The 11708-nt window shown below is 43.2% G+C and overlaps 1 protein-coding gene across 3 annotated transcripts in view; it reads left to right on the top strand.

The window, feature by feature from the left end:
• The first annotated feature begins 43 nt into the window (after window positions 1–43).
• Catsper2 (cation channel sperm associated 2) overlaps window positions 44–11708 on the top strand; it is a 30026-nt gene continuing 18361 nt past the window's right edge. For 2 of the 3 annotated variants that reach the window (XM_042276089.2, XM_006994040.4), the window contains exons 1-7: window positions 44–219; window positions 1042–1182; window positions 2296–2469; window positions 2644–2712; window positions 6802–6974; window positions 7545–7700; window positions 8129–8253. In XM_042276089.2, the coding sequence (XP_042132023.1) occupies window positions 1044–1182; window positions 2296–2469; window positions 2644–2712; window positions 6802–6974; window positions 7545–7700; window positions 8129–8253 (836 nt within the window). In that variant the 5' untranslated portion in view covers window positions 44–219; window positions 1042–1043. The remainder of the gene's footprint in view (window positions 220–1041; window positions 1183–2295; window positions 2470–2643; window positions 2713–6801; window positions 6975–7544; window positions 7701–8128; window positions 8254–11708) is intronic. The other variant, XM_076568606.1, reaches the window with a different exon arrangement.

Here is an 11708-nt window from a genome sequence, read left to right as displayed (position 1 = left end):
GTCAGGCCCGGAAGCGGGCCGGAGGGGAGCTGGAGCTGCCGCGCTCCCTCCTCCCTCCCTCGCTCCCTCCCTCCGGGGCGTTGGGGCGCTCGCACACTTGGGCACCGTACGACACGTTTTCCAAATGTCAGGCTGTTGACTTGTCCAATTCTAGGGCGTAGTCACCCTACATCCTGCTGCTGCCCTACCTCGTATCCTGCTTGGTCAGGTTCACGTGAGGTCTGTCTTCTTTGTCCAGACTTAGGCCTTCTGCCCCCCTTGCCTGCTACGTTTTCACTGATGGCTGTGTTTTGTTCGTTGGGAGAGGGTGGGTAATGGAGGATTGAACCAGGAACCTTGTACAAGGCTGGGCAAGTGATCCATCGCCGAATTATATCGCTGGCCCTAGTCCTTTTTTGACTTTTTGAGACATCATCTCACTAAGTCTCCCAGCTTGGCCTCGAGTTCATTCTATAATATTGTTCTATAATCCTGGCAGGCCTAGAACTTCCCCGTCCTCTGGCCTCAGCACCCTAAGTATCAGGGACTGGTCTGCACCACCAGGCTCAGGCTCAGCTTTTGCTTTCTTTCTTTTTTTTCTTTTCTTTTTTTTTTTTTTTTTTTTTTTTTTTTTTGGACAAGGTCTCACTATGGCGCTGGCTGGCCTGGAACTAGCTATGTAGACCAGACTGGCCTCGAACTCAACAGAGATCCACCAGCCACTTGAGATTAGATCCACTGCCAGCCTTTTAAGCTGAATTTTTAAAAAGAAATATTTAATCACAAATGCTGTCAGAAAGTGAAAATACCTGGATATTTAGTTGACTGGAAATATCTTCTGTGATTCCTCTATCTTTTGCATAAACAAACAAAAAACCAAAACCAAAGAACAAAAAAAAATTTGAGTCTTTCAATGCGTTTGTACTTAACTGCTCGTGGTTTCTTCGTGTGGGTTCCTTAGATCTCTGAAAGGCAAAGAAGTGGGGGGGGGGGGGGCGGGGGACTCTAACCTTAATGAAACTCTTGAGAATGAGATGACCCCTGGTTCTGTTTTCTTAACAGACATGGCACAGGACCAAGGACATGTACAGCTACCCAGAGCTGATGCTATTCGTTCTCGGCTGGTCGACACTTTCTCCCTCATAGAGCATTTGCAAGGCTTGAGCCAAGCCGTGCCGAGGCACACTGTCCGGGAGATACTTGGTTAGCAGCCTGTTGGGTCACCACTAAATGTGACATTCCTGCCCACATCCTCAAAAGATAGAAAGTGGAGACCTCTTGAAGGGTGGAGCCAGGAATGGTGGGGTATATGACTGAGTTGGGGGTGGGGGTCACAAGTTTGAGACTAGCCTAGGCTACATAGCAAGATCCTGGTTCAAAACAACCACAACCACAGTAACAAACTAGGGCTGGCCAGATGGCTTAGTGAGCGAAGGTGTATGCTGCCAGTACTGCTAACCTGAGTTTGACTCTCAGGACCTACCCGGAAGAGGCACCAGGAGTTCAAGGTCATTCTTGGTTATATAATTTAAGGACAATATGGGCTGTATGAGACTCTATATCAAATAATGGGACCAGTGAGATGGCTCAGGGAGCAAAACGTACTTGCTGCCATGTCTGAAAACCTGAGTGCCATACTCAGGCCCCACATGGTATAAGAAAACAGTCTACTCCTGAGGTTGTACACACACACACACACACAGAGTTTTTTGTTTTTTTAAAGTACAAATAAAAGGACAATTTAGGGATGAGACGCTACACTAAACTTGATAAATTCAGGGCTTTAGACCTCTATCCCTTCCTCTGAGTCCTAGTTAGGTAACCCGGACTTTGCCAAGTTTCCACCAAAGGTATTTAAAACTTGGAGGTTTCTGGGCTGCTTATGGTGGCACATGCTTTAAATCCCAGCGCTTAGAAGGCAAACAGGCAGGTGGATCTCTGAGTTGGAGAGAGCCCGGTCTACACAGCCTGTTCTAAGCCAACTGGGACTTGAGGTTTGTACCTGCTGCTTTCATGAGCACAGTCAATGCGAGGCATGAACTATACATTTTAACTTCACACTAGTAGAATTCTTAGTCGCTCTGAAGAAGCAGCTTACAAGGCAGAGCTGCTACTTACTGCATGTAGACAGTCCATTATTTCACCAGTATCCCTACCCTCTACTCTACCTGCTGTCCACAGTCCCCCAGTCTGTCTGTCTACTCTCTGTTTCGGGGGGAGGCTGGGCACAGAAGGCAGCCTTACGTGTTGCCCAGTCCTGGTGGACTCAAGCTGAATGACAGGCTCGCCCAGGTACCTTCTCCATTTTTCTTCCAGATCCTTCTCGACAGAAGAAACTTATGTCAGGAGACCAGCACCAGCTTGTGCGCTTCTCCATAAAGCCCCGGCACATGGGGTACATCACACACTCCCAGCGAATGCTCAGCAGGCTCCGTGTGAGGTGCAGCCAGCGGCCACCTCTGTCCCTGTGGGCTGGATGGGTTCTTGAGAGTATCCTTTGGTGTTACTTGTTCTTATTGTGGCTCTCCCTCATCTGTTACTGACTTATTTTCCCTCTCTCAAACTATTTTCTTCGAATTCTCATATCTGACACTGCTGACCTTACTATTTCAGCTGCATAAGTGAGAAAGTACTCCATCTGTGTGTTTCCTTAAAAGAAAACAGGTCCCATCTTCTCAAAATTCATCATCTCCCTCATCTTTCTGAATACAATTGTACTGATGGTCGAAATAGGTGAGAACCGGTGCTGAATGAAAAAGGTAGTGTGTGGGAGATACTTTTCTTCCACCCTGATAATTTTATATTTTCAGATACCATCTCATTGTGATGGGGACAGATTTATTTATTCATTCATTTTTTGAGACCAAGTCTCACATAACCTACACTAGCCTCAAATTCCATATGTGGTAAGGATGACCTTGAACCTGACCTCCTACTTGTACTTTCCATCTGAGATTACAGATGTGCACCATTATGCTTAGCTAAGAGAAAATGGACTCTGAAAAACCTTTTTTTTTTTTGTTGTTTTTTTTGTTTTTTTTTTTTTGTTTTTTTTTTTGTTTTTTTTTTGTTTTTCGAGACAGGGTTTGTTTCTCTGTGTAACTTTGCGCCTTTCCTGGATCTCGTGCTGTAGACCAGGCTGGCCTCAAATTCACAGAGACCCGCCTGGCTCTGCTTCCCAAGTGCTGGGATTAAAGGTGTGCGCCACCACCGCCCCGCTAAATTTTTTTTATATATTTATTATGTATGCAGTGTTCTGCCTATAGGCTAGAAGAGGGCACCAGATCTCATTACAGATGATTGTGAGCTACCATGTGGTTGCTGGGACTTGAACTCAGGACCTCTGGAAGATCAGTCAATGCTCTTAACCTCTGAGCCATTTCTCCAGCCCACTGAAAAAACATTTCTATATTGTATGAAATGTATTAAAATGGAAGGACATCTCATTTCATTATTAACTCAGGCAGATTGTTCAGGTCAGGAGTGGTGATGGATGCCTTTAGTCCAGCACTTTGGAAGTTGAGGCAGGGTTATGAATTAAGGCCAGCCTTACCTGTGTAGTAAACCTATCTAAAAAAAATTCATAAAAACTGCTTAGAATGAAAGGACAATAGAAATTTTTGATGGTGGCGGCGGCGGCGGTGCACGCCTTTAATCCCAGCACTTGGGAAGCAGAGGCAGGTGGGTTTCTGTGAATTTGAGGCCAGTCTGGTCTACAAAGTGAGTTCCAGGACAGCCAAGGCAACAGAGAGAAACCCTGTCTCAAAAAAAAAGAAGGGACTGGAGAGATGGCTCAGCGGTTAAGAGCACTGGCTGCTCTTCCAGAGGTCCTGAGTTCAATTCCCAGCAACCACATGGTGGCTCACAACCATCTGTAATGAGATCTGGTGCCCTTTTCTGACACACAGGCATACTGTATACATAATAAATAAGGAAAGAAAGAGAGAAAGAAAGAAAGAAAGAAAGAAAGAAAGAAAGAAAACAACAATAGCAAAAGTCCCCATAAGTATTTATTATTTTGATTTCATATTATTTCTTAATTTTTGAGGATTTTGCCAGTCTTATTTTCATATTATGTAACTTGGCCAAATAAATTGTTTTGTGACAATCTGTTTTTATATATTCATTTTATTTTCTATGTATACTTGTGCCTGCAGTGCCCATGGATGCCAGAAGAGGGCGTAGGGTTCCCCTAGACCTGAAGTTACAAATAGTTGTCCTCAGAATGGTTGCTGGGGATAGAATCCGAGGCACTCTGCCGGTGTTCTTACTGCTGGGCATCTCTCCAGGCCTTGTAATCTTACTTGTTTAAAACCAAATGCTTAGGGCTTGTAGTTTAGCCCAAGGGTAGAGTGAAAACCCCTGAGATTGGCCCCCAGTACTTCAAACACAAGAAAATAAAAGCAACACATGCTTATTTCAATTGTAAGCACCATTTGAACTCATGAATCACAAGTTGTGATTTTTTTTCCCCCAACACCAGCAATTGACCTTGGTGAAACATATATACAAATGCTATTCTGCTTCATCATGCTGGATTTTCCTTCCCACCAGGGTGAACGTACCTGGTATTCTATGAACTGACTGGTGTTGCTGTTGTGCTGTACTAGGGAGTAGCAACTGCCTTGTCTAATGCAGTTGTATACTTTGCCTGGCCTATCTGATTCAATACCTGCCTTCTACTCTGGAGGAAGAACATCCACCATGAATTAACTACAGCGGCTAAGTCTCCTGGATTGACTGTATTGGGGTTCTTAGCTCTGTTTCCACTAAGGTTCTTTTGCCCTGCTAAGGCAGGCTGAATTCTTAGTTGGTTAGCTTGTTGGTGCTGGCATCTAAACCCAGGTCCTCTGCAAGAGCAGTAAGTGCTCTTAACTGCTGAGACTTGTTAGTGTGTAGAGATGGGGCTCACTATCTAGCCCAGGCTAGCCCAGAACTTCCTATGTAGCCACAGTTGTCCTCAGTTTCAGTTCTTCTGCTTCAGCCTCCCAAGTGCTAGCTGGATTAAGGTGTTCAACACTAAGCTTGAGTTTGTTTTTAATGTAAACTAGGCCGCGCCCCCCAGAGGACTGCCTTTAAAGGAGTACATTATAACACCAGGCTTATTTTGTTCCAGGGTCTCACTGAAGAGTCTTGGCTGGCCTTAGTTCACTGTATAATCTGAGCTGCCTGTGAACTTTTGATCCTCCTGCCTCAGTCTCCCAAGTAGTAGAATGAAAGAATGGTTATATTTCATCTCCAGACAGTACACCTTTTCATTAGCTGATGTAGCATTGGCAGGGGTCTCCCCTGAACGTTCTGTCTCACGTAAGCAATGTCTCTGTTTGCTCTTCAGATTTTCTTCAGCCTGCCTCTGCCTCCTGAGTGCTGGGATTAAAGGCATACACCACCACCACCCAGCCATTTTACTGTTTTTTTTTTTTTTTTTTTTTTTTTTTTTTTTAAAGCCAGGCAGTGGTGGCACATGCCCAGCACTTGGGAGGCAGAGGCAGGCAGAGCTCTGTGCCTTTGAGGCCAGCCTGGTCTACAGAGTGAGTTCCAGGACAGCTATGGCTGTCTTGAAAAACCAAAAAAAAAAAAAAAAAGTTTTTTAAAAAAGATATCTCTCTCTCTCTCTCTCTCTCTCTCTCTCTCTCTCTCTCTCTCTGTGTGTGTGTGTGTGTGTGTGTGTGTGTGTGTGTGTGTGTGTGTGTGTGTGTGTGTGTGTAAGTGCCAACAGAGGCCAGAAGAAGGTGTAGGATTCCCTAGAGCTGGAGCTCTAGACATTTGTGTGTTCTTAAGCCGTAAGCTGCTCTCCAGCTCCAGATTACATCATTGTCTTTATGGAATTCTGTCTGTGAAGGCAGAACTGAATAAACATTATTGCATTCTACTTTCCAGACTTCATTGGGGACCTCAGCACCTTCTACTACTATAATCCCCTGCTTCTGGGGGCCAGACTTTATTGTGTGTTTGTTTGTTTAATTACGTGTGTGTGTGTGTGTGTGTGTGTGTGTGTGTGTGTACATGTGTCATGGCTCACAAGTGGAGGTCAGAGAACAACTTGCAGAAGTCAGCTCTCTCTCTCCTGGGGATCGGACTCAGGTTGTCAGGCTTCCCAGAAAGCACTTCACTCCCTAGCCGCCTTGCTGGCCCAGCGCTGTTGTTTTGAATTTAAGCTGCCATCATTGGTGAATTACACTGCTTATTTACCACTAAGAAATAAAAGTCATCCTAGGACACATCAATTGTAAAAGGCATCTTTGAAATTATTCAGAAGTTTAATTTTTTTAAAAAGATCTAACCTCCTATTTCTATTTTCACTCTGTTTACAAGACTGATTGCTTTCCTATTTAGGACAAACTTAAATGTATAGCATATTGTGGGGGTGTAGTCCAGAGAGGAATTCTGTAGGGGTTGTATGACTGTGGAATGGGTTGTAAGTGACTTGCAACTGTTACTTATACTAGTAACAAGAGGTAAAGTATAGCTATTGTTTTATGGGTAATTCTACCCTGTATTACATAGGTTGAAGCAAGAGCACTTATTACTCTTGCAGATGATACAGGTTCGATTCTAACATCAATACAGTGGCTTACAACAGTCTGTAACTCCAGTTCCAGGGGATCTGACACCCTCTTCTGACTTCAAGCAGCGGGCACACATGTAGTACACACACATACACATACATGCAGGCAAAATACTCATATACATTTAAAAAAATCTAAGAAAGAAATTCAAGAGAAATGGACTAGTAGTGGTTACAACTCTGGTTTATAAGTGACAATCCTTCATTATTCAGCTCTCACTTAACTTTTATTTCTCCCTTGCTCTACTTTACAGAATTGATGGAATCCACAAATACTAAACTGTGGCCATTGAAGCTGGCTTTGGAGGTTGCAGATTGGTTTATTTTACTTAGCTTCATTGTAGAGATCTTTCTAATGTGGATGTCCAGCTTTACTCTCTTCTGGAATAATGCCTGGAATGTCTTTGACTTTGCTGTTACCATGTTGGTAAGGAGAAATAACCTTAGGATTAGTTAATGGGACCAGCAATATGCCTTGGTAAATTAAATTAACTAAAACCTCCAGGAGGTCTTATATATATCTTATATATATAAATCTCATATATATATATATATATATATATCTTACTGATATATATATCTTATATATATCTTACTGATATATAGAAATTTATCAAATTGCTGCTTTGATTTTTTTCTCTTAAAACTAAAAGTAATTGCAGAAATTGTCATTAGGAGTATCAGCCCCTAAAATGACATCTGCTGGTTACTGAGCACTAAGTGCCGGCTACGGTTTTAATTATTTTGTGTGGATTATCTTCTTTATGTTCTGTAACAACTCAAGGAATAAGCACTAATTTAATCCCATTTTTTAAATATCTAAATAAGTTGAAGTACAGAGCTTAAATAGATTACTATAAAAAGACTAAATAGCAAGCAGTCCCCAGAGAATGCTATTCAAAGAGAACACCCAGAAAGTTCTGGAGAAGATGGCATGAAGAGGGACGACTGCCTGGGTTCTTTGGGTAGCCTTCCTCATTGCCTCTGTCTCCCACAGTCTCTGCTTCCTGAGTTTGTGGTGCTGATGGGAGTCTCGAGGACGTCTGTGTGGCTTCAGCTGCTGAGGATCTCCCGGGTGCTGAGGTCTCTCAAACTGTTTGCACGATTCCCTCAAATTAAAGTTATTATATTGGCTCTGGCCAGGGCCCTGAAGGTAACTTACACTGGTTAACCTAAAGTGGGATGGGGGACAAGGTAGAAAGACATGGGTTTACTATTTCATATGGTCCAAAAAAGTCATGAAAGGTTGTGTGAAATGTTCTTGTATGAGAACATTTGTATGTCATTAGGAGCATCAACCCCTAAAATAACCAGTACCAGTTACTGAGCACTAAGTACCAGCCACTATTTTAAATAATTTATGTGGATTATCTTTATGTTCTGGAAGAACTCAAGAGGTAAGCACTAACTTTATCCCATTTTTAAAAATATTTAAACAAGTTGATGTATAGAACTTAAAAAAAGTGAACTGCTGTGGTTTAGATTTGTGGATTTGGTGGGAGGTGGCTGTGTGGGCTTGCCTGGGCAGCTGGTGGGATCAGCCTTGCCTCACCTACCCCTGACTTGAATCCGGGCCTCTAGAGCATGACGTTCCTCCTGATGCTGCTGCTTATCTTCTTCTACATCTTTGCTGTAACTGGCGTCTACTTCTTCCAAGACTATTCCCGGTCAACTATCGAGGACCTTGAGTACAACATGTTCTTCTCGTAAGCATGGCTGAGGGCAACCTTCATGAGGGGAGAGGTTTGCGCGATACTGAGATGCTCACCCAAAGCACAGCAACATGAAAAACTAGTCTACTGTAAGAGAGTGGGATAGAATACAAAGAGAAGAAAGGAAAGACGGGTAGGAAGTAGAGCCAGCTCTGATGTGGGGCCTAGGGCAACCAGGTGTGGTTGGTTTGTTTTTTTAAGTTTTTTGAAAAGTTTAATGAAAATGTAATTGTGTCATTTCCCCTTTCCCTTCCCCCCACTAACCTCTCCCATGTCCCCTCTTCCCAACCCTCTCTTGCCCCTCCACTCCCTCTCAACTCGACAGCCTCTTTTATCACTAGTATATATGTGGCACAAATATGTAAATACAACTTGCTGAGTCTGTTTAGTGTTCCTTGTGTGTATATGATTTCAGGGCTGACCACTTTGTACTGGATCAACTGATTGGGTGATCATCCACGTGAGAGTAATCCTCCCTCTCTCCGCAGTCATCAATCAGTTGCCCTTAGTTACTTGTCTAGAGGTGGGACCTCTGAGATTTCCACCTTCCACATCAGCATATCTATTGGTTCAGGTCTTGCCTTGACAGCCATATCCTGAGATATTCTGGCTGTAGCTTCACTGTCATTCCTAGGAGGTGCACTCTCAAAGCAGACTCTGTGGTCCTCTGTCTCTTAAAATCCCCTGCCCCTCTTCTGCAATGTTCCTTAAGTGCAGGAGCTGTGTGGTAGATATATCTACTGGGACTGGGCTTCCCATGATCAATTGATCTCTGCTTTATTGGTTTTCTATACTGGTCTCTGTCTGCTGCAAACAGAAGCTTCTTTGATGCAGGGTAAGAGATACACTTACCTGTGAGTACAAGGATACGTTTTATTTTATTTATTATTTTTTTATAACTTTATTTTATGTGCATCGGTATGAAGGTGTCAGATCCCCTGGAACTGGATTTACGGACAGTTGTGAGCTGCCATGTGGGTGCTGGGAAGTGAACCCAGGTACTCTTGAACAGCCAGTGTTCTTAACCATTGAGCCATCTCTCCAGCCCAAGGATAATTTTTAAAATGCAGTTAGGAATTAGGAATTAGGCTGGTCTAGTCAAGTGGTTGTAGGTTTTCCTCTTAAGATCCATGATCTCACCAGCCTGGTGTAGTTGACTAGGATTCTAATACCAGACATGATTTGCCTCCTGTTGAGCAGGCCTTAAGACCTTAGACAGCTGTTGGTTACTTCCAAGATATGAGTGCCACTGCCACACCTTTGGGGACATCTCACCATGTTGTCATTGTTGTGGTTCATGGGCATCACAGCTGGATAAGACTACTAATTGCTTTTCTTCGTTGGAAGACTACATAGCACCTTCTGGTATTATGAAAGCTAGACTGCAGGACAAAGGCTTTCAAATTAGATCCAGCTCAAATCTTCTGAGTCTTGTGTCCAAAGTGTATCATATCTTCAGCAATAAAAACCTCTACCTTTGAGAGGCAACCAAGGACAGCAGCAATAGCCTATACTGTTTTGTTTTGTTTGTTTGTTTGTTTCTAGTTTTTTGAGACAGGGTTTCTCCGTGTAGCTTTGGAGCTTGTCCAGGATGGCCTCAAACTCACAGAGATCCACCTGCCTCTGCCTCCCAAGTGCTGCGATTAAAGGCCTGCAACACCACCACCCAGAAAATTAACCCATTTCTATTAATCTATGCATCACATGTGGCTGGTGGCTTACTGGTACTTTCACATCTAGCTTCATGGGCGGCTCGCTAGCATCTCCTCAACTCAGCCCTCTTCTCCCTGTATCTATGTTTGGATTTCCCGCCTGATTATATCCTGCCTTGCTATAGGCCAAAGCAGCTTTATTTGGCCAGTGGTAATAAAACATATTCACAGAGTAAACAAAGACATCCCACAGCAGAGATTTCTGTAGGTGTGTGCTAATACATCCAGCTGGAATCTAATTTTAGCAACATCTCAAAGGCGGTTTTGTTCTGTTTTATTTTGAGACAACATTCTCCTTTATAACCCAGGTTGGCCTTGGAAGATCTCCTGCCTCAGCCTCCCAAATACTGAGATTACTATAAATAGATACTTTCTTAGATTGTTTTATTTGTTTTGTTTTTCAGGCAAGTAGAGTTGGAATTTTCTTTGGGCTGCCAACCAGCTCCCAAATAAAAACACAGAGACTTATTATTAATTATGAATGCTTGGCCTTAGCTTAGGCTTGTCCCACTAGCTCTTTTAACTTAATTTAAACTGTTTATATTCATCTACATGTTGCCTCAGGACTTTTTAACCTTTATTTCATTCTGTATGTCCTACTTTCCTGCTTTCTCTGTGTCTGCCGGTCTGGCCCCTGCATCACCCTGGTGTCTCTTTTTCTTTCTTCCTTTTTTCTTCCCCAAGCCTAAATTCCTCCTTCTACTTACTCTTCCTGCTGGGAAGTTCTGCCCATACCTCCTTCCTCACTATTGTCTGTAGCTAGAGTTTTCCTGCCTGGCCCACAGTCAGGACAAATCTCTGTCACCTGCCAGTCCCACAGCCACTCAGACCCAATCAAGTAAACACAGAGACTTATAATGCTTACAAACTGTATGGCCATGGCAGGCTTCTTGCTAACTGTTCTTATATCTTAAATTAACCCATTTCTATAAATCTGTACCTTGCCACGTGGCTTGTGGCTTACTGGCATCTTTACATGCTGCTTGTCATGGCGGTGGCTGGCAGTGTCTCTCCTGCTCAGCCTTCCACTTCCCAGAATTCTCCTCTCTCCTTGTTCCGCCTATACTTCCTACCTGGCCACTGGCCAATCAGTGTTTTATTTATACAGAACGATATCCACAGCACTATTGTCACTTGGTTTTTTTATTAGATCAATCAGGTGCCTTAGGCAGACAAGGTAAAACAGCAACACATCTTTACACAGTTAAATGCAACACATCTTTACATAGTTAAACAAATGCAACACATCTTTGCATAGTTAAACAAATGCAACACATCTTTACATAGTTAAATATTCCAAACAGGCAAGGCCTTAACCTAAATATATAATAAAAGATGGTCTTGAACTCCTGATCATCCTCCTGCTTCCACTTTCCAAGTTCTGGGATGACAGCTATATACCATGATCACACCTCTAAACTATTTATTTTTTTAAATAAGACAGGGTCTCCATGGATGTTGTGGGGCAGGTCTTTAATCCCAGGGTGGGGGTGGAGGTGGAACAGGGTTTCACTATTTACCTCTGACTGGCCTGGAACTCACGAAGATCCACCTGCCTGCCTATTTGCTGAGTGCTGGGAATAAAGGCGTGCACCAACACACTTGGCTTCAGCTCTTTCTTTTTCTTTTTCTTTTCTTTTCTTTTTTTTTTTCTTGAAATAGAGTCTCACTATGTAGCTCAGGCTGTCCTGAAACTTACTATGTTGATCAGGCTGGCCACCATGCCTGGCTGTTAGC

Source organism: Peromyscus maniculatus, chromosome 4 (assembly GCF_049852395.1).
Source record: "Peromyscus maniculatus bairdii isolate BWxNUB_F1_BW_parent chromosome 4, HU_Pman_BW_mat_3.1, whole genome shotgun sequence".
Classification (NCBI taxonomy): domain Eukaryota; kingdom Metazoa; phylum Chordata; class Mammalia; order Rodentia; family Cricetidae; genus Peromyscus; species Peromyscus maniculatus.
This window is presented reverse-complemented; position numbering and strand designations above follow the sequence as displayed.